The sequence below is a fragment of the Anopheles merus genome, chromosome 3L (genome assembly GCF_017562075.2).
Source record: "Anopheles merus strain MAF chromosome 3L, AmerM5.1, whole genome shotgun sequence".
NCBI lineage: Eukaryota > Metazoa > Arthropoda > Insecta > Diptera > Culicidae > Anopheles > Anopheles merus.
In genome coordinates this window covers 12,269,155-12,287,751 of record NC_054085.1, presented here as the reverse complement: position 1 = coordinate 12,287,751, position 18,597 = coordinate 12,269,155, and the positions used below count along the sequence as shown (strand labels likewise).

At 44.1% G+C, this 18,597-nt stretch overlaps 2 protein-coding genes across 3 annotated transcripts; both read left to right on the top strand.

The window, feature by feature from the left end:
- Positions 1-4,125: 4,125 nt before the first annotated feature.
- On the top strand, positions 4,126-6,460 carry LOC121600470 (SET and MYND domain-containing protein 4-like). 2 transcript variants are annotated; one of them, XM_041929093.1, is made up of 3 exons: positions 4,126-4,216; positions 4,274-5,804; positions 5,889-6,460. In XM_041929093.1, the coding sequence occupies exons 2-3, from the start codon at positions 4,312-4,314 to the stop codon at positions 6,253-6,255; spliced, it is 1,860 nt and encodes a 619-aa protein (XP_041785027.1). In that variant the 5' UTR covers positions 4,126-4,216; positions 4,274-4,311; the 3' UTR covers positions 6,256-6,460. The 2 variants fall into 2 exon arrangements, with proteins under 2 accessions (XP_041785027.1, XP_041785028.1); XM_041929094.1 differs by having other exon boundaries at positions 4,128-4,221.
- Positions 6,461-13,030: 6,570 nt separating this feature from the next.
- LOC121600358 lies at positions 13,031-15,442 on the top strand. Its single transcript, XM_041928858.1, has 3 exons — positions 13,031-14,151; positions 14,222-14,959; positions 15,042-15,442. The coding sequence occupies exons 1-3, from the start codon at positions 13,637-13,639 to the stop codon at positions 15,133-15,135; spliced, it is 1,347 nt and encodes a 448-aa protein (XP_041784792.1). The 5' UTR covers positions 13,031-13,636; the 3' UTR covers positions 15,136-15,442.
- The last annotated feature ends 3,155 nt before the right edge of the window (positions 15,443-18,597 follow it).

Here is an 18,597-nt window from a genome sequence, read left to right as displayed (position 1 = left end):
ATGTAACTGCCAAATAGAGCAGTGACAACGCTTTTGGTTCCGAACCGAGAAAGCGTGTGTTCAAATCCTGATTTTTTATGATCTTTTTTCTGTGCTTATTTCTTTTTATATTAATATTTTCTGGCTATAATGAATATAAACAAACTTTTTGTGAAGCAAAATGAAAATAATACGTTTTAAAAAAACATAATAATTACTCTATCTTCACCCATCATTATCAGGATGGGAGAAATATGCATCTCATTTCTCATTTTATTAGATTTATCGAAATGAGTTTGATATATTAACACCTTTCAACGGGTTGGTCTTTAACAACCGAATAATGCAGACCATCATTAATAAAGTGAAATAGCTCAGAGCTTAACGCAAGAGAACATAACACGTAAATCGTGCTATCGAATCTCACGCTCATATCTGGGAACACTACAACAGTGCAGTGTTGAAGACACTTGTAAGGTTTTCTTTTGACAGTTGCAATTTCAAATTTCAAATTAAAAGCGAAATTTTTCATTGACATGTTTCAAAGGCATTTAATTACTGCTAAATGCACTGCTGATCGCCTTCAATTCGCCGGCGATTACAAGGCGATTAGAAGGCATTTAACGGAAATTTGCGGGTAGGGACGCTATTGAGCTCGGTCCCGTACGATAGCGTATATCGGATAATGACTGTACAGAATCGCTGAACTTGTTAACACCTACTTCCGAACAATTGTATATCTCGCTGAAAGAGTATTTTATATTACAGTTAGCGCCGTTTATACGGGTACCTTTTATCCGGCTGTCCGTTTATCCGTGCTGTTGAGAAAATATAGTTCAATACAAAGGTGACATTGCGTTCTGAGGAGGTTATTGTTGTGTTCGGATGTCCGTTCACTTATTTTATTAACACACTAAATTACCCACAACTAACAAGTTACAAACAAACAAGCAAATTTTATTACTAACACAATAAAAATTCGTTGAACAGTAAAACCTCGGCGCAGCCGCGTAACGATAACCGCACTCGTTGATCACCCGAGAACCGAATGACCCAGGTGAACGGCCGTCGTGCCCTAGCCGCGACGGCGCGGCCCTTTTGTTACGTCACACGGTCTCCCTCGACGGACAGCGTGGGTGACGTCCAGGGCTGTCGCACCCTGCGAACAACTCAGAGCCACAATGTTGCGCGACGCTGTTCGTCTCCACAACAGTTATTACAAAAAAATGGTTATCATAGCACATTGGCATAACAAAAAACAACATAATTCATGGCACATTTCAAATATTCTCATTGAAAAAACCCGAAGGTTATAAAATCTGGGTAATTTTTATCGAAACATAAGAAACCTTTTTTTAAACATATCGTTTGACTCCCCTACCCGCAAATTTCCGTTAAATGCCTTCTAATCGCCTTATAATCGCCGGCGAATTGAAGGCGATCAGCAGTGCATTTAGCAGTAATTAAATGCCTTTGAAATATGTCATTGAAAAATTTCGCTTTTAATTTGAAATTTGAAATTGCAACTGTCAAAAGAAAACCTTACAAGCGTCTTCGGCACTGCGCTGTTATAGTGTTCCCAGATATGTGCGTGAGATTCGATAGCACGATTTACATGTTAGGCCGCAAATACACGACGCGCGTTTCCGCGCCCGCGGAAACGCGTATAACAATCCAGCCATAGAAATGAAATGTCATTCGAACGCGCTACCGCGGAAACGCAGAGATGCTCTTGCTGGATATCTCTGCGGAACTGTTATACGCGTTTGAACGCGCCCGCGGAAACGCGCGTCGTGTATTTGCGGCCTTATGTTCTCTTGCGTTAAGCTCTGAGCTATTTCACTTTATTAAATATGGTCTGCATTATTCGGTTGTTAAAGACCAACCCGTTGAAAGCTATTAATATATCAAACTTATTTCGATAACTCTAGTAAAAGGAGAAATGAGATACATTTTTCTCCCATCCTGATTATGAAGGGTAAACATAGTCATTATCATGTTTTTTAAAAAGGTGTTTTTAAAATTTCGCTTCACATAAATTTGATTTGTTCTAATTATAGCAAGAAAATATTAATTTAAAAAGAAATAAACACAGAAAAAAGATAATAAAAATTAGGATTTGAACACACGCTTTCTCGGTTCGGAACTAAAAGCGTTGTCACTACTCTAGTTGGCAGTTACATTAGTGAGGGTTATAAAACCAGTATATAAACAAGCTAAGATGGCGGCAAGTTATCTGTTCTCGTTGAATCAAAAAGTTGAAAGATTTCGAAGAGATCCCGTTTCAGCCGTGAAAGTTTCGGTTGAAATCTTTATTCGCCTTCTAAGGCGACTAAGGCCTTAAATGCCTTCTGAATGCCTTCAAAGCCGTTTAATGCTGGTAGGGTCATTATCTGTGTTATTCGCGTTCCCGGGCGAGGTTGAGTCCTGATGAGCCCGGATAAACAGCGCTCCACTGTATATGCCTGAACAAAGCTACAACTCGCTGAACATGTGTCGCTGAACGCTCTCTCTCTCTCTCTCTCTCTCTCTCTCTCTCTCCCTCTCTCTCTCTATCTATCTCTCTTTATCTCTTACTCTCTCTCTTTCTCTCTCTCTCTCACACACACACACACACTCACTCTTTATCTCTGTGTCTCTATCTCACACCGCCAAAGATGTTCCGGAGGATGCGTCAATCAAATACGCCCAGAGCGTTTGCATCCTCAGCTCGGATGGTCCAGAACTCGTGTCCGTAGAGAACAACCGGGTGAATCAATGTGCGATATACCTCACATTTCGTGCGGTTTAGAAGTATTCTGGATCTCTGTAGTCGGCGAAGTTCATGGTATGCACGCTTCCCCTGCACAATGCGTCTCCGGATTTCGCTGCTGGTGTCGTTGTCCAAAGTTACGACCGTTCCAAGATAGCAGAACTCCTTCAGTACCTCGAAATTGTCGTCGTCACCCAAGTGCCACAAATCCACTAAACGACCACTAAACGGCTTCTAAACGACTCAAGTTCTCTACCTAAACGGAATATAGAAAGACTTCGTTTAGCAGACGGCAAACGACTCATTCATTCTAAAAATAGCAAAAAAGCTGGTGGCGCTCTCTGTTGGTGGGATACCCCAACCAGTTGAGCTTCATCGCTTGGAGGAGAGCTTTCTCATTTCCTCTGTACTGTTGTATGGTTTCGCATTGAAGTTATGCATCGCTAGAACTAGAACGGCGATACAATTGTTTAATTACTAAACTCCAACGGAAACCACCAGTACTGAAGCAAGTGAGAATTGAGTTATGGTCGTTGGTGTTGATACCCACGTATCTGACCACACGACCATTCACATAGATTTTTGCTCAGAAAGTTATAAGGCTATATAGGTCATGATAAGATGAAACTTGTCGAAACACATTGCAAGAACAGGATAGCAATATAATGATGAGTTGTAATACGCCATCTATTGATCAAACCAATGAAGCTGTGGAGCTTTCATTTTTTTATATGGATATTAAATTTTCCAGTCGTTTAAGCTTAATCTGTGGCGCTTGGGCAACTAATTCACTGTTTTTCCAAATGGTTTGAGTCTCCGGCAAGCAGGTACTTTGTCTACTTCTCATTGATTCTCAATCCAATTGTTGCTATTTCGCGCCTCACACACCTTCGCTGTTGTCCTACCAATGTTATCCGCAAAGCCAAAAAATTGGAGAGACCGGTAGAGAAGATCGTGCCACAAATGTTGTCGTCTTCTTCTTCTTTGGCGCAACAACCGTTATCAGTCAAGGCCTGCCTGTATACACTAGTGAAGTGAGCTTGCCTTTCAGTGACTGATTGTTACCATAGCAGGATAGACAGTCCTACTTATGGGGGCTCGGTCTATTCGGAGCTTGAACCTATGACGGCCATTTTTTTAAGTCGTACTAGTTGACAATTGTACCACTAGACTAGCCCCATGTCGTCGTCTATCCTACTAAAAAAAATACCTCTCATACCATTAATTTGCGAAATTGCTATTATTGCTCTTTAGCTAATGGATTTAACGCGCGTGTGCTGAAAATTTGGCATGGAATTTGACAGCTCACGTCGTTTCGAGCAGTTTTCGCGCGATGGGCCGGTTAATATCCAGAATGTTTACTGGTGGTGCTCACAGATCTGCTTGCGCGCTTTGCCCAAACATCAACCGAAAACTCCACCACGGTAACCATTGCTTTGTGCAAATTCAAAGAAACGTGTGCTATTTGTCTGTGCGCTTGTTGAGGTAAAGTAAGTTCGATTGGGTTTGTGAGATCAATAAATTTATTTGGCTTCGTTGTAGTATACATTTCGTTCGGATTGCAGTAAGTAAAACAGAAAATGGAGCAATTCGACACGAACTTTTTAGAAAGTCTGGAAGCATATTACGGCCCAGAGTATGCGTCGTGGGGAAAAGAAAAACATCTAATGCTCGCCTTAATGCGAAAGCTTTGGGCCACGGTCCTGGAACCCAGCGTGCAAAAAGCAAACACGATGAATCCAAATGCCAACGAAACTGTCCAGTTCTTGTTTTCGAAAATAAGAGAATGGCTTCATAATTGTTCCATTCGCGAACGGTTAAACTTGCGCAACGATGGCAACAAGGACAACGAGAAGGCGGCTCAGCTACGGTCCGCAGGGAATAAAATGGTACACCCGAAGGAGAAACGATACATCGAGGCCATGAAGCTGTATAACGAATGCATCGCTTTTTCGGCCAAAGGATCGGAAGAAAGATCGCTGGCATACGGAAATCGCTCGTTCATTTGTCTAAAGATGGAGCGCTTCGAGGACTGTTTGCAGAACATCCGGCTGGCTCGTGAGTCGAACTATCCGAAGCATTTGAATGAGAAGCTGAATCAGCGCGAAAAGGAGGCCAAACAAGCTTTGTCAAAGGCCAGGAATCAGAATGTCACTAAGGTGAACCCCGAAGTGGTGGAAACACTGCAGTTAAGCTACCCGGCCCACGAGAACGCACCGCAACTTGCCAACTGTCTGGCACTGGGCAGAAGCGATCAGTACGGGCGACATGTGGTGACGAACCGCAAGCTAAAGGTAGGAGATGTCGTAATGATCGAGAAGCCGTTCGTCACAGTGACGATGGACACGTGCCAATACGTTCGGTGTGACTTTTGCCAAGCCGAACGATTGTTCACACTGATTCCATGCGAAGGATGTACCGTGGCCATGTACTGTTCGGAGGAATGTATCAGCAAAGCGTACGGCAAGTACCATCGATACGAGTGTGGCGTCTTAAGAGATATGTGGACAGTTCTTGACAGAAGCGGAGTGATTGCTCTACGCATGATAGCGATTGCGATCGCCACCTTCGATAACGATCTAGAGAAGTTGAAAGATCATCTGGATGCATTGGACGAGTCGAAGGTGGATGGGTTTACGATGGACTGGAAGAAAGCCACGCCACAGGACGTGTTCAACACGGCGCACGTGTTGTGCACCAATCAAGAACGACGCAACATCAAAGAACTTGCCTTGCGGACCTTTTTTACAGTTGTTATGCACAATGATTTGCTGGAGTGTACCGAGCTGGGACCGGTCTGCGAGGCAAATCCAACAGCAAGCAAACTGTTACTTGATTTGATTCTGCGATATCTGCAAATTGCAGAATGCAACCATAAACTATTGATCTGCAATTCGGACAATGGTCCGAAGTCAGATAATGCAAGATTTGCAATTGGTTGCTACCCATTGATCAACATGCTGAACCATTCCTGTGCTCCCAACGTTAGTCGTCTCACTTTGCCCGATGGCCGCTGTGCCATATTTGTCATCCATCCAGTCGCTAAAGGAGGCCAACTATTCGAATCTTACAAGTAAGTGATGGTATTCGAAAATATTAACACACGTTTTGCTCTTATCAATTTAGATCAATTTCCATAATCTCCTGTTTCTTCCAGTGTGGATCACTGGCTGACGGACCGGGAAGAGAGACAATCAACCCTATCGTTCATGTACTGCTTCCGATGCACGTGCGAGGCCTGTATTTTGAATTATCCTTCAATGGAATCTTTACAAGGAATTAATAGTGAACTAAGGGTTGAATATTTTATTGAATTGTACAAATGTGCTGCAACGATATGCACTCTTGATAAAAGGGAACTACTGGACATGATGGTTGAAATGCGGTCGTTTCTAAATAATACGCCACAATCGTATGCAGAGCCAGAAGTTATCCTAAAACGGATGAAGTTTGAATGTGTGGTTGTAGCACTGTACAGCCAGAACACAAAAAGTGTCGAGTATTGGAAGTACTGTGAACCGTAATAGGGGTTTCACAAATAATCACTGAATCGAGTTAAAGATTTCGAGGACACAGATGTGCGCATTTCCTAACACTCAGAGCTACCGGGAATTGTTTAGCGCGAAACGAAAATATTATGAATTTCAATCAACTGTTACACGATTGATAACTGTTGTGTAGCACGTGAATTAGCTACAATACTATTCAATAAACTAAAATCTTTTGCACTGGTCACCAGTAGCGTCGTGTAAATTAGTTACAGTAGAACGTCGATTATCCGGAAAGCGCGGGACCGGAGGATTGCCGATTAATCGACTTCCACGGATAATGGTCCAACACATGTCATTTTCATATAAAAATTATAAAATTCACTGGGTTTTCGTACAATTCACGTAGAATCAATTGATCAATTAATCTTCTTCTTCTTCTTGTTTGGCTCAACAACCGATGCCGGTCAAGGCCTGCCAACCCACTTGTGGGGTTGGCTTTCAGTGACTTATTGATTTCCCCCCCATAGCAGGATAGTCAGTCCTACGTATGGCGGCACGGTCTATTTGGGGCTTGAACTCATGACGGGCATGTTGTAAAGTCGTACAAGTTGACGACTATACCATGAGACCGGCTCGATCAATTAATCACTAGTATAATCATATTTTAATCATAACTATAGGTTACACAACTGTTCATGAACAAAAATGAAGTTCAAAAGTATCAACATGGTATGGTCGTTGACTAGACCGTTGATAGTTGCACACAAATATTGTTTATCAACTTAACTGCAAATGTTTCCCACAACTGAACAGCTGCCAAATTTACGCGCACGGTTAATCCGCACCCGGATAATCGACATGGGAAAATGAAGTTTTGGTTATAATAGATACCGGCTAGGTTCGAAGTTTTCTGGAATCGATTCCGGATAGTAGATGTGGAACCACTTCCTGGAATCGACTCGCTAGTCGGCGGAATTGTATTTGTAGGTGGATTGTATCGATAGCCGCGTGAAGTCATGGAATCGCAAGCGGGTAGTACCGATTCCGAGCTCCAACCACTAGAAGCGAGAGCTATGCGTAGCTCCACACACTCCAAAGGTCCCAGATGTTCTACAGTGCAGAGTTTATACTAGTGGTGTAGTGATGTACTCTCAGGAGCGCACATGGAATCTAACTGGAGTCGAAAACGGCCGGATTTGGAATCAATCTGGAGTCGAAGTCAACTGGAGTACACCGTAGTCGGTCAGAGTTAGTTTAGTGTTTTCGTGTTTCGCTTTGCAGAAGCACTTCGTAAATAAGCATTCTAAATAAGTTTCTAGCAATAGCGCTCAACGATGACAGCAATGGCTTGCAACAACATCCAACTCTTGCCGACTCCGAACGATTTCGAACGGCTTTTAAATCCATAGTCGGATCCGAGTCGACATCTGATTTTTTTTTCAATTGTACCCATCACTATAGTGGTGGGTAATGTGAAATGTAGATGTGGATCTACTCCGAATCTGTCTCTGAAAAACTGGAACCGAATCCGAATCAACGGGTACCATGGGTCTCTTACGCTCCTTAAACGACACCAGTCAACAGGGCGACAGTATCACAGCTCACCGCTAGAGAGCGCTTCAATGTACAATTTGTATGCAAGTTGCAATCGTTTAATTCGTTCGCATACAACTCCAAACGGCAAATTTGACATCAGAAACGGAAGTGCTTATGAGAAAGTGTGTTTTTTGTACATATTTTGCTAAAAAAACGGGCCAATAAAAAAGAAACACTGATTGCTGGCATACCTTTTTCTAGTTGGCGTAACGTCCTACGCGGACATGCCGGCCTATACAGGCTTTCGAGACGTAATTCATTACCACGCAAGCCGGATAGTCAATCCTTGCTACGGGAGGACGGTCCATGACGGGCATGTTATTGAGTCGTTCGAGCTGACGACTGTATCATGGGACCACCCCTTGGCATCCCGTGGCATATCTATAAACACTAAATAGTTAAGATTTACATTACAAGCTTAAACCAGCGATGATTTTTCACATAAAATTCTTCTCTGGTATCAATTCAAATAACGCACAAAAAGAATAAAAAAAACACTCCTATAACTGCAGTGTCAAAGGGTGTCATTCGTAATAATTAAAACCGTACAGTGTACACGATCAGTCCCATATACAGCCAAGTGCACTACAGACCAATTGGTGCATTTACCGCAAGCCACAATGAAGCAATTGCATCACGAGAGCTCCTCTAACAAACATCACTCCATCATTCTGAGCTCTAGCCAAACCGTGCTGCCGTACTGTGTTCTGCCCATTTGGCTTTTTGAACTCCTGTATTCTGGATCCGCGCAGCACAGCTCGCATTACTCTCACTGCTGAACGGAGACTGCCTATTTTGGAGCAAACGATGAAGCAACTATGATATCATTCTCATTACCAAAGCTGGTGCCTTGCCAGCGACAGCATGGCAGCATCCACACATCATGGCAGCGTCGGTACTCATTACGGGGGCGGAAGTACTACCCTCTCTGTAAAAGAGGAAAAAAAACTTGAAGAAAAATGTCTTACACACAAACACTTGCACCCATACACGCGATTTGGCACCGGGCAAAGAAAGGTGCAGAGACAGTTCGGGGAGCTGGATCGCTTTTTTATTTTATAATAACACCTCGCCCCCAAAAGCAGGCGCACAAACGCCGTACGAAAGATTGGGCCAGCCAACCGAAGAAATCGAAACACCCACACCCGGATGGCTAAAGTTGGTCACAATTCCGGCACCAGCTTTCGGACCATAAAAGGGGGAAACCAATCGGCCTCGCACCGGGAGATGATCCGTAACTGTGAACACTGTGAAGTCGTCAGCATGGTTGGGTTTGTTGCGGGGTGCATTTAACAGGTCTATTTCTTACAATGCATTCGATTTTGCTGGTAATGAATGCTACAAATTTTCTGTAAAGTGTTATCATATGGAAGGAGTTTTGGGAATAAACAGATAATTTACCCTTATTCTGACCTTTACAATTAAATCTTTTTGATTACGATAAGATGTAGGGTAAAATTAGAAATCCATTTCAGAAGCAGATTTTTATTTGGCTCACAACGGACCTGTATCAGCTGGGTGATTGGACGTGGTAATGTGTTATAGAGGACGTCCTGCAGTTCTATGGTAGATGCTCCGAAGCCACAAAAAAGTTCGGATTGACGCCTTCAAGGTCAACATCTTCAATGATCTTAGGTGCTGGATCGTATTTACTAATTACTTTATATGAAAGATGATAATACGTTGGGCAGAGAGGAGCTGTGTTCGAATGGCAGAGTTTATCAGTAGCTAGTTTGGTGACGTCAAAGCCCTTCTAAGACCTGGCCCGTTTAGATTGAAGCTAAATTGGTTGTACGAATGCACTTTTCGTGTTTTTTTCTATAACCGATATGAGTGAAGTCCAACACACATCTGCATCTTTATCTAACCAACTTGGTTATCGATTTCAATGGATTCGGAAAACAAGTTGGTCCTAAGATCGAAGATAGAAGCCCCAGCTCCTGTAAAGACTCTGTCAAAATTCAATTCATTGTGAATCGTTGCGAAATTGACGTAAAAAAGGTTTAAGACTGTATATCGAAGATCAGCATGAGTGTCTAGAACCTTATATCAACCAGACAAAGGATATAAAACCAATACATATCAAGGTTACCTTTTGTTATTTCAACCTATTTCAACCGGCTAATATTTAGTCATACATCAACAACAAAATCATAGAACGATTGGATCATAAATATTGTCAATTTTTGCAAAGAACTCGACGATTCAAGAAGAAATCGAAAGGAAGAGAGTATTCGTCAACAATCAGAGTTATTATTCTTCTTTGGCACAACAACTGTTGTCGGTCAAGGGCTGCCTGTATCCACCAGTGAAGTGAGCTTGGCTTTCAGTGACTTACCATAGCAAGATAGTCAGTCCTATGTATCGAGGCACGGTCCATTCGGGGCTTGAGCCCATGACGAGCATGTTGTGAAGTCGTATGAGTTGACGATTGTTCCACCAGACCGGCCCTATATATACTGTACGCTTCATTTAAGCGTATCCTTAACTGCTTAAAAAAGCTAAATACTTTCTTCGATTACTTATTTACGAGATCAATCACTTTCCTTCAAGATCACACACACCTAAAAGCTCCTAAATGACATTCTCTTTTAATTGCTCCCACAAACCCCCACTTTTTTTATACTCGAGGGTACTTCTATGAATGACATTCCGACCGTAGCCATATTTCAACCTGTCGATCACTACGGACCGCGACGTATTTTCCCACACGCGCGGCGGCGCTGATCAATATCGTCGGTTTCGATCAAGTTTGCTCAGTGCCTCTCAGTACCGACGGTAAGACTGTGCGCCCACGCGCCTACACGCGGCGCAATCAACTGCAAAACTTCCTCCTTCCTCTCCCGGCCTACCCCACCTACCATGGAAAGAAAGGCAACGTGGCGGGGGCGGTCAGGGTCATGCCGCGGTGCTTGGACTATTTGGACTCGTAGAAGTACCCGTTGCTCACTCACCGGGTACTAGTGTACCGACCGAAGGTAGGCTTCACTGCATAGTGCTGGATTTAGTGTTTTTTGTATGTATAGAGAACCTGCCCACTAGTGAAAGAGAGATAGAGAGAGAAAGAGACACAACCGTCTTGGGATTGCGCACAAGGATGTCGTGGTCGTTTGATTTATGTAAGAGGTTCTGTTTTTGGTCACTTTTTTTCGGCACCTTTGCCGATGCGTAATCGCATGCTGCCCATGCCGAGGGTCGTGTAGGGTCGTGTGAGGCCGTGCTTGGCCACTTCTTCACACCGTGTCACGTGTATTCTGCTGCACTGTGGTGGCGCCTTGCCAATCTCTGCCTTGTTCGCTGCATGCATCGCAGCCAGTAGGGATGATACTGTGGGGGCTACGATTACGACATTTTTGTCCAATGTTTGCCAGATGTTTGCACACACGTGCATTGGGGTCATTGGTTGGTCTGGCGGCTACGTCAACGGAACGGTGCCATAAGGCGCAGGGATTTAGTGGGATATGGTGTGTTGTTTTTTTTTTTTTGTTGGTCTAGCTCAATTCCTCATGCCGTCTCTCCCACGACACACACGGCAGTGTCATAAGGCAGCAATTTTCACGGCCTGGGGATATTGTAGACGGGCCGCAGGAAAGCTAAGCGTGTCTGTAATTAGCCTAATTAAGGGACAAGCTGTGTCGGCTTCTACTAGAACAACTGGATGACCGGAGGGATGGATTTATGAGGTTAGTTTAGTACGTACAAAACGATGATATGCATATTGCGAGTAATCACGACATTATAGACGGTGGAGGTGAATCGATACAGTAAATCAATACAGGTTCTTCATTTCCTGCCTTATAGTTTAGTTTCTTTGCACCGTAGCTGATATAGTACAATTTTAGAATCTATATTGATTTTCGTTGACTATGTTAATATGACTGATGATGATTTTAGTAGCAAAGAAAAATCACTGTGTACTTCTGATATTCTGTTGTCTACCCACAGAGCTGGAGCATAGGAAATAGCTCACTAATTTGAAATTCAAATCAGGTTAGCTTAACAGTTGGATCTTTAATTGGCTTTAAGGAACGTAGTGTCTTTAAGAATTAATTTAATTCTTTTTTTTTATTGAAGTACTGTTAGTGCTTCTACCATCTAGTATATGTCGCCACAAAAATAGTAAGCACAGATGTAAGATCGAATAGCTTATCTCTTAACGGTATAGCCCATAGTTCAATACAAAATGCTAATAAAAAAGGCCTTTTTCATGATCATTTGAATGTGGATGACGATTTCTACCCACTAATGCATCAAGGAAGGTCCATCGACTAGGAACGAGAAGAATCGTCAAAAATCACATTAAAATATTAATACTCAATAAATCGATACTAAATGTTTATGCGAGAAGATTGATACATCAAATAGAAACCCAATCATTGAATGGTTTCAACTCATGCAACCCCCCCCCCCCCCCCCCCAAAAAAAACAAACAAACAAACAAACAGTCAGTTAACGATGTGCTAACGTCTACTGGAGTAGCCAAAAAATGGCCTGAGCAGGTGGTACGATAAAATCCTCTTCATCTGTGGTAGTGTCGTTTAACTAATAATATGTATTCAAATTTTATAACTCCTCGGCGCATCATTTCCATTTATCCTTGAAGATATTCATCTCACCACACCAGCTGATAGAGAAGACGCTTAAGCGAGTGATAGTGATGCTCAATGAGTCCGAATGAGTTTGTGAGTTAAGTTGAATTATCATGAAGAGTTTTTTTTCACTCTTGTGTGATTCAGCTCGCAGTTATGTAAATAATTCGTGAGTTAAATAACTCTTTTCAAAGCTAAATTGAGAGTTGTACAGTTACAATGATTCGTGGGTTAAATAACTCTTTTGAACTCTTTTTTTTGTTAGACCTCCATGAATGAGTTTACTGTCGGCATCAAACAGTAACTCATTTACAGTTCCATGATTCATTTTCCATGACTCTTGTTGAGTGAGCTAAACATTTAATTCGCCATTCTAACTCGTTAACTTTGCATTAACTCACGTTAGAGAGCGATGGAACTAACCCATCTCTAATCTCAATGCACCAATGATCAAAAGTTGTGCAAAACGTACGCAAGCCTGACGAATATCACTCAGTCAAGTAATGCATTTACAAGCTCGACAAGCTAAATATTTACCCTTCGTTTTGCGACACTTGTTGGAAAAGCAATTAGCGTGGTTTGGCCGTAAGATGACAGAAAGAGCCCTTCGTTGTCGCTGTTTTTAGTACCGGAGTTATCAATTCCGTTGCATTGGATGAGTACCGTACTGAGCATTCCCCCCACCCGGTGTGCGGGTGGTTAGTAGTGATTTCAGACATTGAAGGTCCAAATTGTTGTCTCGCGTCGTCTCCTTAGATATACAGCAATAAATTAGTTAAAAAAGCATGTTAACGTAAACGGTGTATGCCATGCCGGCAAGAGTCAAGAGTCAATCGTCTCCGACCGGGAAGGAGAAACTTTGTGACCGATTGTGACCGAGGGAGTCAAAAACAACGACGATCACCACCACCACCACCACCATCAAAAGGCCAACGACACGAAACCGGCTGCCGGTTCGGAAAGGGAAGAAATTCAGGTGAAGGTGAAGAATTTCCGAGAGCATACACACCCGTTCACCAAAAGCCCCGTACGGCGCGTACCGGTTGACTGGTTCGCTATCTAGGTCTTCGGTGGTCGGTGGGGTTTCTATTTTTCGGTGTTGGAAAATGCACCACACCGTGTAAAAGAGTTGGAGAGACGCGATATCACTCGAGGATATACCCGCCAAAAAAGTCACCACGCAGTGCTTCGTGCCTGAGTCTCTGTGCGTGTGTGTGTGTGTGTGAGCCATGGGCGTCTTCCGTCTGTGGGCTCCGCACCGTTCATCGATTGGTATGTGCATACATTCCGTATCGGTAACGCCGGGAGGGAAGATGTCGTTTGGCTGCCGTCGCTTCGTGGTGGTGCCGCTGGTGGTCGCGTTCGTACTGTTCGTCGGGCTGGCAGCGTTGGCCGAACCGTACCGGGATGGGAAGTTCGGTGCCCGGTTGGCAGGCCGCATCCGGGAGCGAAGGCTCGAGCGGGCCCAACTCCGGGCACAGCGGTTGCAGACGATCGCGTCCAATGAAGCGTTCGCCGCTGACTACGCGATGGATTTTCGGGACGAGATGGCGGCCGACAGCACAACTACTGCTGGCGATGGGGAGGAGGACTACAGCATGAACGTCACTACGACTGTTGGTGTAGGAGAAGGGGAGGAAGTGCGTAGACCGCCGCCACTGCCACCGGCACTGCTTGCCGCCCTGAAGCCCTCCCCACGCCGTACGATGTTCGAGGGAAAGATCACCTTTCGGTTTTACCATGGGTAAGTCACGGTGAACGCACCGTCGTGGGTGCACCGGCGTGTAGGTTGTAACCGTCTCTGTATTTTAAAGGGGCAATCTCACCAAACAGACAACGCTGATCGAGGAGGATCGGCTGCTGAACGGTACCGGCTGCGCGGCGGACGAACGCTTCGCCCTGATCGTGCACGGGTGGCGCGAGAACTGTTACGAGGTGCCGTGGGTGTTGGCACTGCGCGACAACCTGCACCAGCATCGGGGTGGCTGCGTGGCCTGCATGGACTATTCTGCCTTTTCGAGCGGCGGGTACGGTGGGCTGGTCGGTGCGTTCCGAGACATCCGCGACGTGCTGATGCACTTCCTGCAGCAGCTCCGGTACGAGGGCGTCCAGTTCGGGCGCACGTTCGTGTTTGGGTTCAGCTTTGGAGCGCAGCTGGCGCTGGACGCGGGCAGTCGGATCGGTGGCCAGGAGCTGGAAGCGATCGATACGTGCGATATGGCGGGCCCAGGCTTTGATAGTGATCGGGCGTTTAAGCTGATGGATTTCCGGAATGCCGCTAAGAACGTACAGTGCGTGCATACGAGCATTGATAAGGGGACGAAGTTCCCGAACAAATGTCACCAGAACTGGCGCATGGGACAGTGTGGGTTGAGGCAGGCGGCGGCAGGACCACCACCGCTTGGATCGCACGGGCTTTGTCCGGTGTTTTACAACCTGGCGTTTAAGTACCAGTTCCTGGCACAGCCGAAACCGCTCGAGTGCGTTACGTTCGGGGAGGTCGCCACCTACCCGCGCAACTACCGGATGGGATACATGGAGACGAGGAAAAGGTACGCTTGGCTTGTTATGTTAATTCTCCTTTAGGATCTAATAATTATCAGTTTTTAAAATCTCTCTCTCTCTCTTTCTCAGTGAGGTCCGAGGGGAACTCTTTGCGCAGACCTCCGACGTGTTCCCGTACACGGTGTACACCAATCCGTACAACATCTTTGACTATGGTTTCTAGAAATAGGGAAGGTGGATAGACTCTCCAAAAAAAGAGTCACAAGTGTCGCAAAAACAACCAACCCAGTGGTGCCAATTTTAGGACCTCCCAGTGCCAACCATCCCAGTTTGTAATGGCTTACACCCGACGAAGGTGTAGGAGTTGACAGATCCCATCGGGGGCAGCAAACAACCCACGGACGAGCGGAGGAGTCGACTTCAGGTTTCGTCATTGCTTATGTTTAATGTTTGGTTTTTTAACTTTAAGTATCGATTGAAATACGATATACACTGAGCGAAAGGGAAATAAATATTTTACTCTTTACAAATTCAAACCAAAGTGTTGGTAATTGATCCACCACCCCATTGTTTGTGTAAGTGCGTTCGTTAAGTACCTATCCCACATTCTCACTAGTTCCCAGTGAAGACTCTTCGACTTTAACTCCTCTAAATTGGTTTCGGTCGGTGCTTTTCATGGTGCCGTGTTTCGGTTTGTTCGATAACCGTGATCACACCGTTGAGTGATAGGTTAGTAAGCCACCCAAAGGGAAATGACTTCTAAAGGAGGAGGAGCGACGAACTGTTTTTTTTTTCTTTTTTTATGAGGGAACCGTTTTTTCTCAGTTTTATGTTTGTTTTCCGCTTTTTGTTTGTGTTAGCAGTGCTTGTTACTTCACTAGCGCCATTTAGAAAGCTTTCGTGGTTCGATTGTACCACTTGTCGGATGTGATTGTGTGTGTCGCCATTAGTGTTGAGGGTGATTGCAAAATTATGATAAGTTAGTTAAGTACCTCGGAGACTTCTCGGGCAGTGCGATCGGTGAACAAGGGGGGAGAAATAAATTAAAAATAACAACACTGCTTTTGCAGTCAAACATTGGGTTTAATTGGTTGCCTTTACAATTCCCCATTTATGATTTTGCCGTTAATTTGTTTGGCCGTTGTTTAACAGGACAAGCACGGGTTTGAAAATGTGAAATAAGTGGCTCATATGAGACACTAAATTCGAGTTAGAGAAAGGATTTCATAGATTTGTCTCCAGAAAATTGTGATAAGCTGTACCTAATTCTTTTTTATTATCTATCATTAAGAATTTCCAAACACCCAACATGAAATATAAGATTAATACATAATATTTTGATATTTTACGGGTTTTAGCCTAAATTTAATATCATAGAAATAGAAACAATATTGAAACTTAGAATGAATCTAGCTCTTTGTATCATGAATCTTGAAAGATTCGATAATTATTCGATTTATTATTCAAATGACGTCATCATTCATTTCATAAATATTTGATTCATAGTTGATGTTTTGAACATCTTTTGATTTGCTTCCGTGCTGCAAGGGAACAGTAAAAGACATTCGGAATGATAGAATATACCATTTTATATCACTTGATTCGAGACATTGGATCTTTTGTGGATGCTAATCCAGTCAGCATAAGCAATACGGCCAAAGCCGTTCTTTCTGAATAAAAAAAATCCATTCAGCATATCCAGTATTTGTCGCGTATAAAAGTTTTCATCGATCAAAATCAAACATTTCTGGAGATTACAGGGCTTCTCTGACCAACTCAACAGCTCAAGTGTCAATTCGTATCATCGCTTTTCAACAATTGTTGATCCATTGTAGGTTCAGGAAAATAACAAGAAATCTTTTGAGTTATTATTGTTTGAAACATTTTCTAATATTACTAAAAAGGCTTAAGAAACCCTTTATTTAAACACATTTTGATTAACACCACCGTCATCTTCACCATCATCATCATCTGTTGAACGAACGAACGCATCGATTGGTGGAAATCGACTGAAGAAATGCCATTGCCATCGTATGACCTACCCAGGGGTCCGGAACTGTACCGTTTACCACAAACCTCATCAGGCACCCAAGATATAAAATATCCCCTCCCGCCTCGCAGACCTTTATAGTGTCCCTACACTAAAAACCAATTCCTCTCCTCGAACGATGGAACAGAAAAAGAGAGAGTTCGTTCGGATCGGTCGTTTGGTCGATAAAAATCGCGAGCCGCCGAAATCAATCCTGCCGAATTTCTTATCTCCCCGTTTTCGCGCGTCGCAGACTTTCGTACACACCGGAACGCGTTACGTCCCGGGGGAAGTTTGGGCATTTTTTGGGCTATCTTTCGGGTAGCACATACAACCGCGGCTACGGCTGGGGATAGACACGGCGCGGTAAGGCTTATGGAAGAATGATAATAATAAATTTCTTCCTTCCCAAAACTTCGCTTTTTGTAGTTGCGGCGAAATTATGGCCCCAAGACACGCACACACATGTATATGCGCGCACGGAGACGGAGCGTTGCTTTCGGAACAGTATTTTGGCTCACAGTTTTCGCTCAGTCTGCCCAATTCGTCGCCATTTTTGGAACGAGCTTTTGCACTGGGCGGCTTTCTCGTGGCTGCGGTGCGGTTATATCGATCCGGTACCCGACCATCCCGAGGCTACCAGCAGACCGGTGTTTTGGAGCTTTCTTTCGCTTCGCACTTGGCGGACTGAGCATCGGACGGGTGCGATTGATTTGTGTACCGTGCGTGACCGAGAATGCTCCAAGGGGGATGAAGGTTTTTCACCGAAAGAGAAAGTACACAAACCACCAAACACGACGACACGTGCGTAAATGCTCGTTCTCGTCAGAATATGGTTCAAATGTGGTTATGGCATTAAAAAAAGATCAATTGGCAAACATGAACATGAGTCATTCCGTGAGGTGTGTGAGTATGTGTGCGTATCTTGGGAGCCATTCATGCGTTTCCCTTTTTGCGCAAACGTTTTATTGATTTATGCTTGCGACGCATGATGACCGTTTATTACGAGATAATTTGACGTTTTGGGCAGAGCAAGATGGCACATGTGGCAATATCCAATCCCTTGAACTGCCTGCACTGATGTAGTTGTGTGTTTAAGGTCCATGACCTAGTGCAGGGGTTGGTAAATTTTGGCCTGAGCGAAGAATGCAATGCTTTTAACACAATAGGAGACGAAAATAACAACATCACTTTTTCGGATTTAAAACTCACGAAATGAATGTTACAATAATTGAAAAATCTCAACAGTTGAATAGTTTGCCGACCCCTGACCTAGAGGGTTAATTTTGACCTCACCATCGGCCCTCCATCCCTCTATCTAAACACGCAAAGGTGTCTCCAGCGGTGTGTCCCCACCGGTATTATGACGCTCCGGTGCTGACATCGTGCCAACGAATAATCACGTCAAAACAAATAAACATTATTGCATCGCTAGTCAGAAATACCGGTTTCGGGTTATCCGAAATTTAGTTTGACAGTGAAAAACAACGAACCCCGTAACATAAACCCGGTGCCTGATGTCCCTAAACAACTAACGCCTCGTGAACCGGGGGTTCGTGCCAGGTGAGCCAGAACCAGAAATTTGACCTCACCGTACTAAGCCGGTTTCCACAGGTCTCTCCAGAGCTCCAGAGAAAGCTTTCACGATCGACACAT

Bases quoted from the DNA above. Each gene is read 5' to 3' on its own strand.
- LOC121600470 (XM_041929093.1), top strand. From the start codon at position 4,312: ATGGAGCAATTCGACACGAACTTTTTAGAAAGTCTGGAAGCATATTAC. The intron at 5,805-5,888 runs GTAAGTGATGGT...TGTTTCTTCCAG, and splicing joins CAACTATTCGAATCTTACAA to TGTGGATCACTGGCTGACGG.
- LOC121600358 (XM_041928858.1), top strand. From the start codon at position 13,637: ATGGGCGTCTTCCGTCTGTGGGCTCCGCACCGTTCATCGATTGGTATG. The intron at 14,152-14,221 runs GTAAGTCACGGT...TGTATTTTAAAG, and splicing joins ACCTTTCGGTTTTACCATGG to GGGCAATCTCACCAAACAGA. The intron at 14,960-15,041 runs GTACGCTTGGCT...TCTCTTTCTCAG, and splicing joins TACATGGAGACGAGGAAAAG to TGAGGTCCGAGGGGAACTCT.